We start from the raw sequence: 21,924 nt of genomic DNA, 5'->3' as shown, positions 1-21,924 counted from the left end.
TATGAACTATTTTATTGTTTTTTTTAAGGTTTAAATTTTCTTCTTTGATCATTTCAATTGTATGTTATTTGGTTTCTTCAGAGATTTTAAAACGTTATTTGTATTTTTGACGCATGCACTGAAACACATGCTTTCAAGCAATATATGTATAGTGAAATCATCATATGTTGACACGTTGGACAGTACATGTGGAAAGTACATTGTACATGTATTTACAGAATAGTTATTTATTCAAAAAATATATTTATTTTCTTCTGACTGTTTTTATTTTAAAGTGCAAAAGCTCTTTTTTTTTATTAGAATACCCTGTAGTTTTCAATACATAGACCACATTGGATTAATGGAAGTAAACACTTATAAGCTTTCAAATGAATTTTGAATTGATAATAATTCTAAAAGTATTTTGACAATAATGTAACTTGTTGATTGAGTGGTCACACAGAATGACCATACATGTACATGTAGGTAACAATATTTATCTGATTATATATGTAATTGTTTATGGCCAACAGCAGTGAAATTGTTGTTGTTGACAACTTTCTGTGTTTCTAATAATATTGAATGTGTAAATTATGCCTTTGGTAATCTACAGTGTGTTATCACCAAAACACTTTAAGTCAGTATTCACATAGATTGACATATAAACAAAACAAACAAGTAAAGTCTTTATTTCCAATTTGGGCACTTATTGGAGTAGTGTTGTAAAGTGGCGAAAAAAATTAGTAAATTCAACTTTCAAAAATTTGGAAAAATAAAACAATTACTAACACAATAAAAAAAATATGTAAATTCAAACGGATACATGTATGTAGGTTATACATGTAGGTCAATTTAAATCAGTCAAATTATTATTTTGACATAATCTTTGATTGACAGCCTTTCAATATCAAAATTAACTTGTATCTCAAGGTTACATAGGTCTTGCTTAATGCTATGTAATAGTTATAATGTAATAATGTGTAGTCAACATGGATCAAAGGAGATCTAATTGGGCCTCAGATAAAAGACAGTATTAAATAACTTGTGGTCAGTGGATGTTTATCTTGTGGTCACTTAATGGTAATGGAATTTTAAAGAGTGTTTATTGATATAATGTGGTATTCATTAAAACTTCAAAAATCAGATTGATCAAACTTTTATCAAATTTGATAATTTTGATTTGATATAAGAAAGTAAATAATACCTTTTGAAGATAACTTTTAGTTGGTTTAAAATGAATGTGTATTGTGATTTTCTCAGACACAGAATTACTATGGTCTTCATGACTTGTGTAATAAGGGAGATTTTTTCTTCTTTATTGAAATGAAAGTAAAGGCCATATTTATAAGTACATGTATATAGTTTAAATTTTCTTTTTTTTTTTTCAAAATTAAGAAGGCAATAAGCTATTAGACTCTCAGTTTTCACCTGAACTGGTCTATTTAAAAAAACTGAGCATTGCAGAAAGACTTTTTAAGCTGTTGCTCTTACCATTATATTCCAAAAAATATTCAAATTAGACATCAACATTTATGTTGATCACACTTTGTCACAAAAATCTGTTAGGAAATTCTGTTGCTCCTGTCAAATTATGAATGGGAAGGTTTTTCAGTACAGAATTTACATATTACTGATTTCTGTCACCTTTGAGAAAAAAATTCATCCATATTGTGATTCAGAACTAGCCACAAGAAATTTTTGTTTTTAGAATGAACTGAAAAAGCCAATCCCCACATAGAAATGACAGTTTGTTTACTATAGATTGGTTTAATTGGCTTAACAGTTAATATACATGTGTATTCCACCATATTTAGGTCAGATAATTGTGACTTCATTGTTGACATTCCAGGGTGAAATGTATTATCATATCAGTTTTAATGTATTTTCTCCTCACTTCCAGATTGGATTTCTATAAATGATTCAGTACAAAACTAATAAAAAAATAAGATCACTGTGATTGTATCTGCTTGGTTTTTAGAAAAGATTAAATGTAAACAATAATTATCAAGCTCCAAATGAATCTAACTGAAATAAAAACCATTGAAATATATCAATAAAATTGAGAATGGAAATGGGGAATGTGTCAAAGAGACAACAACCCGCCCAAATAAAAAACAACAGCAGAGGGTCACCAACAGGTCTTCAATGTAGCGAGAAATTCCCGCACCCTGAGGCGTCCTTCAGCTGGCCCCTAAACAAATATATACTAGTCCAGTGATAATGAACGCCATACTAATTTCCAAATTGTACACAAGAAACTAAAATTAAAATAATACAAGACTAACAAAGGCCAGAGGCTCCTGACTTGGGACAGGCGCAAAAATGCGGCGGGGTTAAACATGTTTGTGAGATCTCAACCCTCCCCCTATACCTCTAACCAATGTAGTAAAGTAAACGCATAACAATACGCACATTAAAATTCAGTTCAAGAGAAATCCGAGTCTGATGTCAGAAGATGTAACCAAAGAAAATAAACAAAATGACAATAATACATAAATAACAACAGACTACTAGCAGTTAACTGACATGCCAGCTCCAGACTTCAACTAAACTGACTGAAAGATTATGATTTCATCATATGAACATCAGGCACAATCCTTCCCGTTAGGGATTTAGTATCATACCATCATAACATATATGAGAAGAACATAACCCGTGTCATGCCAACAACTGTTTTTAGAATAAATGTGTTTAGTTCCGATGCAAAGACCTTATCAATGACTCAATATTAACGCCAAAATATGCAATCTTTAATGACTTGACAACAGTATCGTAATTATATCCCTTCTTAATAAGTCTATTCAAAGGTTTTGTAAGTTTCTGAGGTGAATACTGACACCTTTGTGCTTTATAAAGAATATTACCATAAAAAATTGGATGTGAAATACCTGAACGTATTAAAAGTCTGCATGTTGAGCTATATTTACGAATAATGTCTTTATACCGATGATAAAATTTAGTAAATGTTTTGACTAGTTTGTGATATCGAAAACCCTGGTGTAATAATTTTTCAGTAATACATAAATTTCTCTCGTTAAAATCTAAAACATTGTTACATACACGAGCGAATCGTACAAGTTGAGATATATAAACACCGTAAGATGGTGACAAGGGAACGTCACCATCTAAAAACGGATAATTAACGATAGGAAATGAAAAATCATCCCTTTTATCATAAATTTTAGTATTCAGCATTCAAACATTTTCTTGTTTTGTTTTATTTGTGGTGTTTTAGAATGTGAAATAATGTTATTTTCCAGTGTATTGTCTTAACATTGAGATTTGGGATTTGTTGTGCTTCAGAGTACACTATTTTAAAATGAGATTTTGAAATTTTATTTTAGATACTAATGTACCTGAGTAATCATGGTAATAGAACAACATATCTGTTCACCACTAACAATGTTATCCTTCTTTCTTTACAGAAAAGATCTTTAGGCAGTGCCTTACTAGAACAAGTTTTATATCACTTAGATATCATAGAGAAAGATTACTTTGGTTTACAGTACACAGATCCTCACAATGTTAATGTAAGTCATGTCAGTATAGGGAAGATAGGGAGCTTAATTTTTCTACATGGAAAATCTACTATATTTTACAAATTTAACATAAATATTAACTGCTCACCGGAAGTAAACATAAACTGAGTAAAAACCAAACTTCATTGGGTATCAGGAGACCAGGTAAATGATGAAAAGAAAATCTAAAATTTTAGAAGATAATAAAAGATCGAATGGATAGTCAATGCTAACTATTGTATTCTAACCCCAATACAGACCAGATATGGTAGTACATGATGCTGTACTTTTGATAACTATTATTATATTGTTGACAAATCCAGTAATGTCTATTTGATATAATCTAGTGATAAAGACTTTTTATTCAGCAACAACACCTTATCAATAAAAGGGAAAAATACTTAGAAGTTATTATATCTCCTCTTTCTTTTCACTAAGTTATGTTATTAAAGAAAATTTGATGAACAAATGAATGAAATTGAGAATCAAAATGGGGAATGTGTTAAAGAGACAACAACCCGACCATAGAAATGAAGTATTTTTTAGCAATATATTTATCTTTTAGATTAAACGTACATGTATTGCTTGTTTAGTTTGGTCACTTTCTTGTTTATAATGTATATGTATTTATTTTGATTTATTTAAGCATTGGTTAGATATAACAAAGCCTATCAAAAAACAGGTTAAAAGTAAGTATGAAGTTCAGCAGTTGTACTCATATATTTTTAAAGGTATATAAAACAGTCAGAGCTCTTTAACCAGGACTTTATGAAGCCAGATCCAATATCATATTTTAGGAATATTATGCCTTTTCAATGTACAGACAAAAGTACTTTATTTGTAACCAGTGTAGAACATTATACATCTTCCCAAGGCAAATACACAAATGTAAATGTAACATTAATATTTGACCTAAGACACTGAACAGTATCATCTGGTTTATGTAATCTAGGGCTCAACATGGGATCATTACAGTAAAGAATCAACCTGTAGGAAAAAAGCTCAATATGTTTTTTTTTTTTTTTCAATTATATCATCTAGATATAAGACCAACTAAAAGGTTATCATGACTATCAGGTTCATGTTTATATTTCCTTTGTGGATGCATTGAAAAGACCAATTATCAGTATAATATATGAAAACTAAACATCATATAGGTATCATGATTCATATGAAAATTGAAAAAACTTAGTTATTGTGGTAATGTTCAAATCTATAATTATCTATTCTGCATCATATCAAGAATTAGAATAAAGATTATAGGGTGTCAGCTTTTTATGACAAGAAATAGATTGTAGTGATTTATTTCACAGATATACAATAAGAAGTCTGCTTGAACACATTGATTTTATTTAAAGATCAGAAGAAATTTGAAAATCAAAAATAAAAATGTTTATACTTTTATAACATATCAAATGATTGTTTTTTACTAAAGATAAAATATCTGACTCATAAAAAATATGAATAGTCCCTCAAACAGTCAAAGCATTTGCAATATGCAAACCTTATAAGCTACTCGAGGATAGTCTAATTTGCACAATTATGTTATAAGTATATTTGCTATATATATATATTTCTATTTTACAGTTGGACCACCTTACACATTTAGATGTAAAATAAAGTTTTATTCATCGGAGCCTAACAACTTACATGAAGAATTAACCAGGTAATGAAAGTGACAGGTGACACGCAGCTGTCAAAATATTAAATATGTAATGTAACGATCATCCTTTCTCTGCAGGAAGGATAAAATAGTTGAAAAGATACCAACATATGACCTTTTTAATATGTTAGTATCATTTCATCATATACTACTTGTAAGTTTTATTGTACATCATAATTCTACACATAATTTTATGTCTTTTACCATGTTTACATGGAATTGGAAATATTTGATATTTGTTACTGATTATTTTAAATGATAAGGTCAGGTATTTTTTTTTTCTTTCGTTTTGTGAATCGTGTAGATTTTTATGCCCCATTTATGGGCATTATGTTTTCTGGTCTGTGTGTCCGTCCGTCCGTCGTGCCATCCCTTCGTCCGTCTGTTTTCTTCCCGCTTCATGTTAAAGTTTTTGGTCGAGGTAGTTTTTGATGAAGTTGAAGTCCAATCAACTTGAAACTTTAACATGTTCCCTATGACATAATCTTTTTAATTTTATTGCCAAATTAAAAAATTTTGAACATATAAAATGATGCAGATGGGGCATCCATGTACTTCGGACACATACCTGTTCTTTTTGTTATAGTTTCCATAATTTTATGAACAGACAGTAATCATCATTTCAATACTTGTTATATAACAAATTGACATTTGGGGGAAGGGGGGGGGTCTCATGATGAAAACTTGCTCTTGGTCCTTATGCATACATTTGATTTTACTTTTGTCCAAATACAAAAATGTAGAATTAATTTTTTTTCTCATTAAAAAAGACATAGATGTAGAGTGACAATATTTTACATCACAAACAAAGTTTACACACTCACACATATTGAGTTTATCAAATCTGACTGTTACATTATGAATTAAGAACAGAAGTGCATGTAAATTTTTTGAACCATTGATCAGGTGATCTGCTTATTAAATTACTGCAACATTAAGGGTTTTTAATTTAGGGATTCAGCTTATTTCTTTGATATTTTTTAAAAAGATGTTTTGTGTTCTTTAATACATCATTACATGCATTATAGACAGTTAGATAGATGCTGCATGCAGAGACAAGCAGGATATATTTACCTTTATGAGCAGCTTTGTTTCTTAACAGTTACCATGCCAAAGCAGGCATGGTTCTTGCTAAGGATAATAAGATATTTTATTGCAATATAATTTATCATTTAAGTCTCCATGACCTAATAGTGCAATGCAATGACATTAAATTCAGATTTCTTCTAAAACATGATAAAATGATGATATGTGTGTTCAATTTATACAAAATATTTCAATCTATATGCATCTTTGGACAGTTATGAAAATGGTGAGTCCAGACAGATTTTCATGTGTCCAGGACTTACAGACTCGCCTGAGTGAGAACCATGATCAGGGCTGTGGTGTTTTATGCTAATTAGGTTTAAATGTTGCTAATTATCAATAATTATTTTCATTGATTTCTTGTTTAAGCCATTGATGTTTATTTCTTCATCTGTCATAGTCTTTTTTCAGTTATTTTGATCTGGTTGACTCAGGTTAAATGTCTTGGAGTTAGACCTGTGTTGAGAAGGCATCTGGTAGCTGTTTCTGGTCAGAATGGGGATGCTTTATCCTCTAGCCTCTTTTGGTATAGTGCTATGTTCTCTGGGCTTTAAAGTGCCTCGTTAAGAAGACATTGTTTTGCTCCAATTCAACATACATGTAGTCAAGCTTCTCACTCTTTATGCAAGCATGTAAATATTAGGATTCATATTATTGTTAACATACTTTGACTGAATTACAGTTATTGGATTTAATGACATTTTTATTTGTACAAGTATTTTGTCTGTGATGCATACACATACTGAGTTATTATTTGTTATAACATGTGTGTATTTAATTAAGAATTGACATCTCTATTACAAACATTAAATAGAAATTTTACAAAATTTATAGTAACATGCTTTTTGTCTTGCCAGTGGTTCATTGACTGTTAACAATTGCTTTGGGCAAGAGCATTCATGTCATATAGATACATTTAGTTTTTACATGTAAAATATATTGATAAATGTTCAGATAAATCTTGAATAACTATAGACAAGTGAAATGAATTTGCATATTACCTGTAACCCCAATTTATTTATTGTTAAGCATTAAAGCATGAACTCTGCAGACTCTTTCACAAACAATTATTTAAAGCACATGGATACAAACACACCTCTACACCTATACAAACAGCAAGCTTTAAGAATTTATTCAAATTTTAAGGAATGATTGTAATATTTTTTCTATCTATGAAGAAATAACATAACAAATTTGGTGCACACTGAATAACGCGTGTAGCGGGTTATTTAACAGTGTGCACCACATTTTTTATGTTATTTTGAATAGATCGAAAAAAATATTACAGTTATTTCTTATAATTTAATTCTAAATTCCATTTTAAACCGTAGAAAACCATAAAAAAACGTTGATGACGTCACGTCACATGACTAAATTATGTCTATGGGCTCATAACAAAATAACGTCAGCCAATCAGAAGACGCGTTACATCCAAAATTAAATTATTAGAATATGATTATGCAAAATAATTCATAATGAGTTAGAAACCATCAGTCTTAAATAGAAATTAACACAATACACGTTATAAGAAAGTTGGAAAAGTGAAAGATCTATTTTTATCAAAAGGATATTTTGATCTTTCACCTGCAATTTTAAAATATAACTTTCTTTTGTTTTCAGATACCAGTTTTTCCTTCAGTTAAAACAGGATATCCTGTCAGGAAAGTTACCTTGCCCAGATGACCTTCAAATTGAACTGGCTGCTTATGCCTTACAATGTGAGTTGCTTTGAAGAGACATATTTTTGTTGTGTGATGTACATCCAAAGTTTAATTTTATTGCTTAAGTATTTACTACCTCAGTTATTTTTTAAATGATAATTCACAATTTATAACAGATTTATACTCTGGTTAAATGTAATAATTCCAAAAACCTGATCTACTCTCCAAAGAAAGTGGACTGATTCACCCGAAAAAAAAAACATTATCTCAGCCAGACCCTACCTACCATGATTTATAAGTATAACAATATGTGATCATTGTTGGACTTAGTTGGTGTTATTGTCTCAGAAATTGTATTCTGATGGCAAAGATTTTGTAGAGTATAATTTATGATATGTCAAAATTATACATTTGAATAACCAAGATATCATTTTTGAAAGCTGTCATTCTAAAACGATTAAATTGATATTTCAGCTGAACTTGGAGACTATGATCCTGAAATACATACCCCAGGTTTTATATCAGAATTCCATTTGGTTCCCAACCAATCAGAAGAAATGGAGGTAGCCATATATGAAAAATATCAAACTTGCAAGTAAGTTGAATGTGATAGAACAATATTTGTAAGTTTGGTTTTTTTTAGAAAAAATTCAAAACAAATGTTATGAAATATCTACACAAAGCTTATTACCATCAAACACAGATCTAGTTAGAATTTGTGTCGTTTTCACCCTCCTACAGTTATATTTCTGCAATCTGTCTTTAGTTTGCCTCAACCAAATGTTATAAAACATATTCAAAATAACACTGTTTATTACCATCCAACATAGATCATGTTCAAATTTTGTTGGAGTCACTTCCACCTTTCATGAGTTATGTCCCTTTATAAATTGAAATAATTGCTGAATTTGCCGTAAATTTACATGCAAGGGTATATGTGTCCCATGTTCTTATTCTTGATGTTTAATCAGACTCATTATGTCATGTATGTACATATATATATAGAGTATTTTCATATTTCTTTTAAAGTCGTCTTTTCCTTTATATGCATTAAAAAATTGCAGTAAAACTTTAAGAAACCATCAATCAATTGAATACATATAATTTTAGTGTACTGAATTAAAATCACCAGAATATCAACAATGTATTACTTTTCAGAGGCCAGAATCCTGCACAGGCTGAACTGAATTATCTGAACAAAGTCAAATGGTTAGAGATGTATGGTGTTGACATGCACATTGTTATGGTAAGACTGATACTGGCATGACTGAATAGGCCACACAATTATGTTCCTTTATGTTCCTTTATATTATCTTTAAAAAAATATATTCAATAATTTTGTGGATAAGCAATGTTGTTGTATTTTTTATACGACCGCAAAAATTGAAAATTTTTTGGTCGTATATTGCTATCACATTGGCGGCGTCGTCGTCGTCGTCCGAATACTTTTAGTTTTCGCACTCTAACTTAAGTAAAAGTGAAATTTTAACACAATGTTTATGACCACAAAAGGAAGGTTGGGATTGATTTTGGGAGTATTGGTCCCAACATTTTAGGAATTAGGGGCCAAAAAGGGCCTTAATAAGCATTTTCTTCGTTTTCGCACTATAACTTTAGTTTAAGTAAATAGAAATCTATGAAATTTTGACACAAGGTTTATGACCACAAAAGGAAGGTTGGGATTGATTTTGGGAGTTTTGGTTCCAACAGTTTAGGAATTAGGGGCCAAAAAAGGGCCCAAATAAGCATTATTCTTGGTTTTCGCACAATAACTTTAGTATAAGTAAATAGAAATCAATGAAATTTAAACACAAGGTTTATGACCACAAAAGGAAGGTTGGGATTGATTTTGGGAGTTGAGGTTCCAACAGTTTAGGAATTAGGGGCCAAAATAAGCATTATTCTTGTTTTTCGCACCATAACTTTAGTATAAGTAAATAGAAATCTATGAATTTAAACACAAGGTTTATGACCATAAAAAGAAGGTTGGGTTTGATTTTAGGAGTTTTGGTCCCAACAGTTTAGGAATAAGGGGCCCAAAGGGTCCAAAATTGAACTTTGTTTGATTTCATCAAAAATTGAATAATTGGGGTTCTTTGATATGCCAAATCTAACTGTGTATGTAGATTCTTAATTTTTGGTCCCGTTTTCAAATTGGTCTACAGTAAGGTCCAAAGGGTCCAAAATTAAACTAAGTTTGATTTTAACAAAAATTGAATTCTTGGGCTTTTTTGATATGCTGAATCTAAACATGTACTTAGATTTTTGATTATGAGCCAAGTTTTCAAGTTGGTTCAAATCAGGATCCAAAATTATTATATTAAGTATTGTGCAATAGCAAGAAATTTTCAATTGCACAGTATTCAGCAATAGCAAGAAATCTTCAATTGCACAGTATTGTGCAATAGCAACAAATTTTCAATTGCACAGTATTGTGCAATAGCAAGAAATCTTCAATTGCACAGTATTGTGCAATAGCAAATATTTTTAATTGCACAGTATTGTGCAATAGCAAGAAATATCTAATTGCACAATATTGTGCAATAGCAAGAAATTTTCAATTGGAGTTGTCTTTCTCTGTCCAGAATAGTAGTTGAATCAACTTAAATCATTGTTTTATACAATATACAATGTATATTCACTTTTACTACCAACTGATAAATTAAAACAATCTTTACCATTCAGTGATAACAAGCACTTTATTTTACATTTTGATATTTTATGATGTATTTAAATGAGTAGTTATTGTTGCAAACTCCATTAGAAATTTGAATTGAAATCAGTTTTGGAAAAAGGGAAAGGGGGATGTGAAAAAAAAATTGGAGGGGGGGAGAAAATTTTTTCTCATTTCAGATTTCATAAATAAAAAGAAATTTCTTCAAACATTTTTTTGAGAGGATTAATATTCAACAGCATAGTGAATTGCTCAAAGGCAAAAAAAATATTTTAAGTTCATTAGACCACATTTATTCTGTGTCAGAAACCTATGCTGTGTCAACTATTTAATCACAATCCAAATTTAGAGCTGAATCCAGCTTGAATGTTGTGTCCATACTTGCCCCAACCGTTCAGGGTTCAACCTCTGCGGTCGTATAAAGCTACACCCTGCAGAGCATCTGGTTAACCAATGTGTTGTTGTATTTTTGTATTTTCTTAAATTGCTGTAACTATATATTTTAAAGTTGAGGTTTTGTTTTGAATTGCAGGGCAGAGATGGTATGGAATATAGATTAGGGTTGACACCTACAGGGGTCTTAGTATTTGAAGGCTCACAAAAAATTGGTCTTTTCTTCTGGTAAGATTATGAAATTAGTTAAATAGATTTTGTTTAGTATAAGAAATGACTTAAAAGTGATCAATATACATTGATCTATAATACTTTACTCTGATAATCAGTGTCCTCCTTGAGAAGTTCAAAAACAAGATATTATAAAAACCTAAAGCTGTAAAACTTTTAAGCAAAAAAAGAGCACAGGATGATAATGATGAATTAAGGGACTAAATTTGTTAAAGGTACCATTCTGTATACTTGTTTTAAAAGAAGAATAATGTAAGTGTTAAATACACTTAATATCATGAAGATAGTATTACATATTCCCGAACAAGACATCCACCTAGATAACTTTTTTTCTATTCTGTTTGGAAAACCTAAAATATAATAAGAAATTTACAAATATGTTTTTCAATTTTCTATATCCATTTCAGGCCTAAAATGACAAAGTTAGATTTCAAAGGGAAGAAGCTGACGTTAATTGTTGTGGAAGATGATGATGAGGTCAGTTATTATATCTTTATCAGACAGTGAAATTATTTGTATTAGGTTAAGAATTAGAAATGTATGAAACTTAATTAATGTGGTTTCTTTATTATAGTGGATAACAATTTTTGTGGATTTTATTGGTACTGGTGAACCATGAAATTAAATGAACAACGAATAACATATTTTCTATTGGCATGTATATATGCAGACTTCGGAAAAAACAATTAAATCAAATATCCACAAACAAGCAAGTTTTCCTTAATCCCGAAAACTGGTCCCACTAAAATCCACAGTATATAAGAACTGTTACATGAACTATTGCCTTGTGCACATTAAAGGAAGTTTAGTCATTTCAATTATTTCACCACTTTTCCAAATGAAAACCAACACTGATTTAGCAAATGATTAATTGACAGAAATATTATATTTCTAAAGAATGTTTGAGGAAAATGTCATGTATAGTTTAAAGATTTTGTTCTCTAATTCTATTAATTATGTGTGTTGTTTGTTTTAGGGCCATGAGCAAGAACATATATTTTTGTTTAGACTACAGAATGAGAAGGCTTGTAAACATTTATGGAAGTGTGCTGTAGAACATCATGCTTTCTTCAGATTAAAGGGGCCAGTTAAAGGTCAAAATGCTAGACAGAACTTCTTCAGAATGGGATCAAGGTTTAGATACAGGTAAAAAACTAAATAGTTCGCAAAGTTTCTAGAGCAGGCTACTAATATTATAAGAAAAACTACATAACAACCCAACATCTCATGATCTTCAAATTGCCCAGGCTTCAATTGTTAGTGGAACAAATATCAATGAGCAAACTTAAAATGGTTATTTATTTCCTGTCATAGAGAAATAATTCATCTTTAAAACTGGATAAATATTGTGTCATACTAAACAGAACGAACACTAATCATAGTATTATAGGATAAACAGATATCATGTTCTCATCTTCTATTTTATCTTTTAAGAGAATTAATGTTGGAAAATTTAAACTTGATCTAATTTGGGGCTATTCCATTAAAATGTATGTGGGAGGGTAGGAAGGGAAGTTAAATTATTGAATGTTGGTCATGGGTCTTTTTCAGTATGCTTCTGTTACCATTATGAAAAATTATCTTAAAAATGGTTCTTGGTTGAAGGGATATTTTGAAAGGCCTTTCCTACCATCCCACATACATTTTAATGGAACAGCCCTTACATAGAAAAAAGTATTAGTACAAGAGTCAAACGTGCTATATTTACTAAGATTTATTTAAGCTTTGATATCTTCAATAATTGATATTTATCAGGGCCTTCTCAACTAACATAAATATTAAACATCGACATCGCATAACACTAAATTGTCCAACATTTTTCACCCAATCTTGTCATTTCATTTCAGCAGATAGTATATCTTACAATTGACTATTTTGTTATTTCAGTGGAAGAACAGAATTTCAGGCTGCTTCTGTGAGTAGAGCAAGGAGGAGTGTGAGATTTGAAAGGAAACCTAGTCAAAGATACTCTAGAAGACAGTCATTTGAAAGGAGAGAAAAGGAAGAAAAAATGAGGAGGGATTCTGAAAGAAAAAAGAAGAGAGAGTAAGAAGTTACTAGAAACATATTGTCAATAATAAAGTTTGAAACTTTGAAACATTAGCTTTGTAGGTACAATATGTAAGGCCCTAATAATATCATAGGTCTTTCCACCAAAAACAATGTTTTTTAATACGAAAGTTGTAAAATTAAGTTTAAAGTGTCATTCCAATCGTCAAATAATAGCTTATTGTACGCTGATTCCAAACATATATGGTTTCTATACAATATTTTTAAAAAGGGAGATAATTTGTTACTTCCGGTTTGAATAATGTTACTTTCGATAATATTTGAATATTTAATTGACACTGATTCAAAAAATATCTGGTTCTATATACTTTTATATTAATGAAGTACAAACAATAGCTACTCCCGGTTTACACAAGGTCACTTCCGGTTGTTTTTTTCAAGGTTAAATGGTTTGATACCTTTTGCCAAAAGTCTCATGGCTTTATCATGTATACATATGAGGTAAAAGCAAAGGTCAAAATCTAGAACGTCAAATTAAGCTATGACCTTGAGATCAATTTCAAGGTCATAAACCAAGGACCTCAAATCACAAGACCATAGGTCTTTAAAATTACATTTGGTTAATGTGTTATATCACCATACATGTATTTTTAAATACAAGAAGGGAGAAAACTCCCTTTTACGTTCAACGTACCTTTGTAATCAAAATTTACGTGTTACGACATGTAGCAACTAACAATTTAGAAAAAATAAATTGTCGATATCTTATACAGTTTCTGGAAATGAGTGGAAATAAGCCAAATTCAAAAATCAGAATATGACCTTGACCTTTGACCTTGACCTTCTTTTCATTTTTTTGCACCAAGGACCTCAAATCAAAAGATCTTAGGTCTCTATCACTTATGGTTTACAAGATATAAATGCATATCACTTATATCAAATGCATAAGGGGAAATAACTCTCATATGGAGCGTTCATATCGCTTCGGTCAAAAATAGGACAAATCATGCAAAGGATATAACGAGCAATTTTATAAAATAAATTGGTCGTAATCTTTTACGGTTGCGAAGGAGTAGTGGACACAAGGAAAACAGTGTTTGGGGAGATAACTCCTACAAAGAAAAGTATTCAGTTACGCAGGGTAAATTTCAAAAGCGCATAAACTGTTCGATATCATATACCAAATATCTAAGCGACATATTGCTAAACAAATATTTATCACAACAACAAAATTAGGCGGAAGAAAAAAAAAAAAAAAATAATCAGAAGAAAAACAAAAGGTCTTTCCACAGAATAGTGGAAAGACCTAATTATTAAAAAATGATTTCATATAAAAAATATCTGACAGCAGTTTAACATGATCACCATTCTATTCCTTTTAAAGAGTAAAGCAGTTATTAATTCATAACAATAATTAATGAAATTTAATGGTGTTAACTTATTTGTTGCTGTCTTTTGTTAAGTGGATTCAATTATTTTTTGTGTATACAAACTTTTGCTTATAAATTGTATTTAATGGTTTATTGAATTCATGGTTTTGCCAGAGTCTGCATACAAGTCTTTATAAAATCCATACTGTGTTGAATGTTTTGATTTGTGGTTTATAACCTTTACCCAAAAAATCATCAAAAAATGGATCTAATAAATAATAATGAATCCACAGTATGCCTGTTACTCATGTTAAACATATTGAGAAACAAGAGAAAGTAGTATAAACAGATAAACCTTTAGGTAGCTATCACATATTGTATTGATTATCATAGCGGGAAGTATTGTTGGAAATCAACATTATATGATAAAGTTTGTTCATAAATCATTGCCTGTGGTAGTGGCTACCAGGTTTATAAATTTGCAAACTTTCATTATGCAGATTTATACAGTTCTTCATTTAAATTTAGAGTTTGTTTTATCAAGAAATGTGGGGAAATATGTCAATGCACCTAAAAATGCCTAGGGAAAACCGGTTGTGTCAGTCCTGCAATACAATTGAGGAAGAAAAACATTTTCTTATGTATTGCAGGAAAAACGCTTCAATTAGACCAGTTTTTATTGAAAAATTAACTAAAAGTTAAAAGACTAAAAGTATAGAAAATTTAATAGCCTCAATGAAAATGAAAAAGTGATAAACATTCTTTGCCCATCAACACAAAAAACAGGTAGAAAGCATAAAAAAAAGTCATTGGTGCTAAGGATAGGGGACTCATAATTGAATTTTGAACTATTTTTATTAGTTTGTTTAATAAGATTATATATGCTTTTTTCTTGTCATTATGTTAATGTTGTTTTTGTCACAAATCGTATAGGTTGGTTTTGATGGCAATAAAAGTTTCATTTGATTTGACTAAACTTTGAAATGTCTTCCCCAGGGATAGAAAGCTTGCTGTGGAAGTCAATGTACCTGTGATGCCTGTAGCTCCATTACCAGCTTCCCCAACCGTCAAGACTCCACCCACATCCCCACGAACTAAACAAGCTGCACCCAAACCATTTGTTACCAATGGTACAGCTCCTGTAGAGGGAGCTAGTGCTGTGGACAGGCTAGATACACTAGTGAAAGGAGATGGTAAAACAGCATCTGGAGTAACACAGGAAAGCTCAGAGATCTCGCTTAAAGGTTTGGACTTGTCATAATCTTTTAATAATAATGATTCACAACACAAGGATAAAAATAACATAGACAGATTCAGTGTAAAAGACATGGTCAGCATACATATTGATTTAAACAGACCATTTTAAAGATGTGAAATAAAGTCATATGTATCCTAAAGACAAATTGTTCTCTTTTCAGATGCCTCTGAGATGGCTCAAGCCAGAATAAAAGGATTAGTAGATAATCGTACACACGTTCCAGCAAGGAAGAATGATGTGAATATCAGTAAAAATAACCAGGTCAAATATCCAGGGGGAGCCACTACCATTCCTTCTGACCAAATGAAGTGCAATATTTTAAAGGCTGCTAAAATGGAGGAGGAACGTAAAGGTATCTATATCTTATATTTGGTAGTTACTGTTTTGTATGGTTCTATGCTTTTAACCTTGAAGAAATGTTTGTCAACAGATATACAAATCACAAAAACTGTTCAGTTGAAAAAAATAAAAATGATTAGTATGTCCATTGATAAATCATTTTACTGCCTTTTGTAAGATCCACAGACCTTGTACATGTAATTACTTACAAGGCAATTGATAAATGTCCAACCAAAGTTCTAATCTATATAAAAAATGAGAAGCTAGAAACGAAAAACTCTCATGAACTACATCAACAAATGGCAACTACTGAACATCAGATTCCTGACTTAGGACGGTGCAAACAATTGAAGCTGGTTTAAACATTTTTCATCATATTATAAATGAATGTTCAGGATGGAAAAACTAATTTCACAGATACATCTATTAATTCATTTGGCTGCAATTTTATAATTCAAAAGATTTTGTAAAATGTGAGAAATATGTTTTTAATTTCTTTTAAAAAGTCTGTGATTACACCTTGTAATGAGAGATAACACAGGCATTACTTAAATTCCTGAAATTCGGGCTTGTCTTGCCTCCAGCATAACATATGCAAATGATATATCTATGATTGATGTAAAGCTAAGAACATATTGCTGTGTTGAAAATTTCCCCTGTTACCATATCAAGTAGAACCCAAACCTTAGGATAAAAATGAACAAAAATGTGCATTTTTTATTGTACTGTTGTAGGTTTACTTCTTGAAGAAGATGAATCAGAAGATGAGGAACACAGTGATAATGTAGATGGAGAAAGGTAAAAAGTTATCTTTCGTTATAGCTTTCATTTACCAATTATAAAGCCAGGCTAAATAGAATATTTTGCATGATTTAATTTAATTCAATTTCAAACAGTTCAAGTATTAAAAGCTACATATTAGTTTAATTATTCAAATAAGCTTAAGTAATACATGCAGCTGTATATAATGAGATATGATTATTCATTAATAGGTCAAAAGAAAGATTGTTTCTTAAAAACATACCAGTTACTGTAATTCAAAGAATTAAAAAAAAATATAACCTTTTTAAATGTTAAATTTAATGTATCAACTTAGCTTAAGCAGCTAGTAATTCACTATTGTTCCTTGTATTTCTTCTTTCATGTAAACATTTCATTATCTATATTTATACATTGCTTTACCTGTAAATATTTATGAAATGCCTTGCTTACAGTATAAAATCTGACAGTGATCAAGAACATGACCCAGAGGTCAAACAGACAACAGTTCATCTGAATGACATTAAACTTAAAACAACCAATGAAAATAGAGAAAATGAGAGGTATATATTGTGTCGGTACAATATATACACTAACACAACTAACATGTGGTGGATGTTGTAGTTTTAACAGTGTTCTTCAAAGCCTTTCATTATAAATTGTTGCTAAAGTTTAAAGTTATCAAAACTGAAACAAAAGTTCTTCTATATTTTAATATTTGTTTAGAATGTAATAAAAAGAGTATATTCAAGACATAAACTCAATCAGTGAATTATTTATGATTGAAAGGCAAAATATTATCACCTAGTTGTTGCACAACTAAAACATAACTGTTTTATAACCTCTCTCTGAAAGAGGAGGTGTTTTTTAACTAAATAATTGATCATAGCAAGAAATGTACCAGTACAAAAGTTTGTCACATTTTTGTCGAGCCTTCGACTTTAGTCGAAAAAGCGAGACATAGCGATCCTACATTCCGTCGTTGTCGGCGGCATCCACAAATATTAAAGTGGTTAAAGTTTTTGAAATTTTAATAATTTTCTTAAACTATCCTTGAATTGTACGAAACTTGGACAGAAGCTTGTTTATGTTCATAAGATAGTATCCAGAAGTAAATTTTGTAAAAATAAAATTCTATTTTTTCCATATTTTACTTATAAATGGACTTAGTTTTTTCTGCCAGGAAACTTTACATTCACTCTGTGGTTAAAGTTTTTAAAATTTTAATAACTTTCTTAAACTATCCTGGAAATGTACAAAACTTGGCCAGAAGCTTGTTTATGATCAGGAGATAGTATCCAGAAGTAAATTTTGTAAAAATACAATTCCATTTTTTCCGTATTTTACTTATAAATGGACTTAATTTTTTCTGCCAGGAAACATTACATTCACTCTGTGGTTAAAGTTTTTAAAATTTTATTAACTTTCTTAAACTATCCTGGAATTGTAAGAAACTTGGCCAGAAGCTTGTTTATGATCAGAAGATAGTATCCAGAAGTAAATTTTGTAAAAATAAAATTCCATTTTTCCCGTATTTTACTTATAAATGGACTTAGTTTTTCTTCCAGTTTTTTCACACAGTCTGCAGTTAAAGTATTTAAAACATTTTTAAGACTCTTAAACTAGCCTGGATTTTTACCAAACTTGGACAGAAGCTTCTGACAATCAAAAGGTAGTATCGAGAGGAATAATTTTATTGATTTTTTTCATCATTTTTGATGAGTGTGTGATTAACAGCAAAAGTAGGCAAGACACTGGGTTCCGCGGAACCCTTACAAATTTTTCTTAGCAAGTACACATCACAGCTTATTATTTGTTACTTAATTTTATTCTACTCCCTGTTTAACAATGACATGTATCTCAGGACTGTTCCAGATTATACTATGTCTCCCCCAATGAAGACTCTTTTTTTTAACCCCCACAACCCACAGAAATAAAAATAAGTTAGAACAACACTCCCTTTGCATTTTTTTTTCAAATTCAGCTGCCCACATAATATTTTTTTAAATTACCTCCCCTGGGGGGAACATGGTATTTTCTGGAACAGCCCTCAGCAACTATATACATAAAGCTGACTGATTAACTTATCTCCCATACTGTGTTTTCATGTCACCCTGTTTATCTATTTCCTGTTTTCTGAATAATTAACATTCCTGCCTCGTAGTGCTAATATGTAATTTGTCACATTTTCCTTAGCTATACTATTTGACACATTTTCAGATCCCTGAATCATTTAGATTTTGTTTACAGATTACGTAAATGTATACACGTTTCTTTTTTTAAATCAAAATGGATAAGCAAAAGCTAGATCAGTCTACAATTGGTTTTAACATTATAACTAAATTTAACATCTAGTGATTGCTTATTCATAATTTAGTGATAGAACAGCTGAAATTCATTTGTGGCACTTTTCCATATGATCACAAATTTAGTAGTTGTACAGTTGTATGTAGTATGGTAAAGGTCTGTTGTAAAATCAAATCTGTTCCATTTGCGGGTAAAAAATATTAAAACTTGAAATTTATTGAAAGAAGTATTGTAACATAACTTGTATTTTTGTTAAATTCTCCTGAATTTTAATGGTCATAAGTATTGAGAATTCTGTTGCAATAATTAATTTTGGTCTTACCTATGTTATAGATTGTTGTTTAACAATTCTGTCTAATAAAAAATGACAAATCCTCAAAAAATTGTGATGAAAATAATGCCTTTTATAATATATGGTATTGTCATTCAATTCAAATTTGTCACAGGGTTGGTCATACAGTAAGGTGGAACAAAATGCTTATGCACATATTTAATTTGTAATATTTATTCAATGTAGAATGTGTTATTAATTAAATGATTGAGTTACTAATTGATATGATAAAGGAAACTTTTATATAATTTGTGAAAGTTATCATAATTATTTTTTTAAATTAACATCAAGTATACATGTATAAAATTTGTAGAATAGAAACTTTGAATTTTAATACTTACATGTATGTATGTAGTAAGCTTTCTTTCTGGAATTGATAATCAACACACATTATTATGAAATTTAAAGTAGGTTCTACAGTCTGAATTTGAGGAACATCAATGTTCGTATCCAGCATTCTGTAATGGACCAATGATAAAAATGAGACTTGGGACAAAAGCACTGCAACAATAAAAGTGGCTAAAAAATAAAAATTTTGCATGATTATTTGAAATGGACTTCTAATATGCTGTTTACAATCATTTATATTTTCACATATTGTTTCATCAGTCATTACTCATTCATTGCACAAGGTATTATAATTGTGTGTGCTTAATGTATTGATATATTTTCTATCTCAGAATTATGCAGAATACTGTTATTAAAAGACCTCCAGTCCCTAAAAGATCTTCACAGCCATCAGAAATAAGAAGTTCACATAATAACACAAGGAATTCACAAAGTGATACCAGACATTCTCATAGTGATTCTAGAACATCTCAAAGTAGTGACATTAACGTCAGGGCATCTACTAGTGGGGATACAGGGAGAAGGATTTCTCATGGAAGTGATACAGGCAAAAGGATCTCACAAAGTGAAGCCAATTCCTACAGTAGTTCACTGCCTAGAAATTCTACTGTTACAGTCAATGGGTAACAATTAATTACTTTTATAGGCTGCAAGTCATCAGTATCAAGCTTAGTGTTATAAAATAAATAAAAAATAATTGCGAGTCATATTTTAAATTGCTTACCCGCTACAAGTCAACATCATTAAGCTTTAAGCCAAATATGATATTATTTGCTGATAAATAGCCAAGAAAGTTTCAATGAAAGTTTCTACCCAAGGTCTTTTGGTGAGACAGACAAAGATGCAAGTTAAGTGGTTACTAGGCCTGATTTTGCCTGCGGCCATGCAGGTAAAAATATCATGTACAAAGATGATCAAATGTAAATTATGCTGTATCACATGATTTTATGCCTACAAAGGCCTGAACCTAAACTTAGTGGGTTGGTACAAAACCAGAGGTTCAGAGGTAAGCACCAAATTCTGTGCTATGTAAAATATAGTAGTTGTCTTTGAAATTAAAGACCTAATGAAATCTTCAACTGTCCAATAAATACTACTAAATTGTTTTAATTGATGGTAGTTTATTACATATACAAACTCACTTCATTTCAAATAAATTATAACATTGAACTGATCTTAATGTTTCAGTATTGAACAAAACAGGAGGAGAAATCTGAGTTCATCTACAGCTCACAATGAAGTGTTCTTAACAACGGCTACATCCACACCTTTTGGGGTAAGTCTATCATTTAGTATAAATGTATTGATGAAATATAATTATTTTCATCGATCTTTGTACATTGTAGGTAATGCTTATTTCTTAGGAAAAGTTTCTAAATTTTCTTTGCACAATCTTATGCTAAACTATGCTTCGTGAAAGAGTAATTTAAGAATAACTTTTTTATTTCTGCAACAAAAGTGGAAGGTGCGTGTTATTTAAACCTTCTGTTGATATGTGCATGCTCTTGTTAAGGTCTGCATTTAATCTTAATTCATTAGAAATTGATGGTGATTTTTCAGCTTTTAATCTTTTTGCATATTATAAAAAGATGTTTCACTTTTATTAACATAAATAATGCTTGAGTGACTTTACTGTTTTAGTCTTGGTAAACTACATTTACTGTTGCAAAGTTTTGCATTACTTAATAAAACATCACATGCTGTTTAAATGGAACTGACTTTGATCAAAAAGTTATAAAAACTGCTTTCGTCCCCTTACAATTGATAGAATTTTGCAAGTTGTACAGAAAAAAACATATTACAATACCATCACTTTCACAGCAATATTCTATTACAAATTGCAATATTTACTTCATCTTTATATAATAAGTTCTTTAACCTCTGACACTAAATTTGCCTATATATGGTTGTATGGTCTGCACCTTTAGCTATGTACAATGTTAAACTATAGTTAAAATCTGTACGACATCTTCTTGTTAATAATTGATTATAACCAT

At 30.3% G+C, this 21,924-nt stretch overlaps 1 protein-coding gene across 9 annotated transcripts in view; it reads left to right on the top strand.

Moving 5' to 3' along the window:
- Positions 1 to 21,924, top strand: part of LOC143065171 (uncharacterized) — a 38,939-nt gene that overhangs the window by 5,428 nt on the left and 11,587 nt on the right. For 8 of the 9 annotated variants that reach the window (XR_012975413.1, XM_076238583.1, XM_076238581.1 and 5 more), the window contains exons 2-17: positions 3,405 to 3,509; positions 4,144 to 4,186; positions 5,085 to 5,163; positions 7,867 to 7,964; positions 8,382 to 8,502; positions 9,066 to 9,153; positions 11,114 to 11,202; positions 11,613 to 11,682; positions 12,182 to 12,351; positions 13,093 to 13,251; positions 15,582 to 15,829; positions 16,004 to 16,195; positions 16,917 to 16,980; positions 17,397 to 17,504; positions 20,260 to 20,550; positions 21,116 to 21,203. Coding sequence is in view for 8 of the 9 variants with exons in the window: in XM_076238583.1 (XP_076094698.1) it covers positions 3,405 to 3,509; positions 4,144 to 4,186; positions 5,085 to 5,163; positions 7,867 to 7,964; positions 8,382 to 8,502; positions 9,066 to 9,153; positions 11,114 to 11,202; positions 11,613 to 11,682; positions 12,182 to 12,351; positions 13,093 to 13,251; positions 15,582 to 15,829; positions 16,004 to 16,195; positions 16,917 to 16,980; positions 17,397 to 17,504; positions 20,260 to 20,550; positions 21,116 to 21,203 (2,013 nt within the window). In the remaining variant the exon portion in view is untranslated. The remainder of the gene's footprint in view (positions 1 to 3,404; positions 3,510 to 4,143; positions 4,187 to 5,084; positions 5,164 to 7,866; positions 7,965 to 8,381; positions 8,503 to 9,065; positions 9,154 to 11,113; positions 11,203 to 11,612; positions 11,683 to 12,181; positions 12,352 to 13,092; positions 13,252 to 15,581; positions 15,830 to 16,003; positions 16,196 to 16,916; positions 16,981 to 17,396; positions 17,505 to 20,259; positions 20,551 to 21,115; positions 21,204 to 21,924) is intronic. The other variant, XM_076238577.1, reaches the window with a different exon arrangement.

The sequence above is a fragment of the Mytilus galloprovincialis genome, chromosome 2 (genome assembly GCF_965363235.1).
Source record: "Mytilus galloprovincialis chromosome 2, xbMytGall1.hap1.1, whole genome shotgun sequence".
Lineage (NCBI taxonomy): Eukaryota > Metazoa > Mollusca > Bivalvia > Mytilida > Mytilidae > Mytilus > Mytilus galloprovincialis.
The sequence above is the reverse complement of the archived record's forward strand: the minus strand, read 5'-3'. Positions and strand labels throughout refer to the sequence as shown.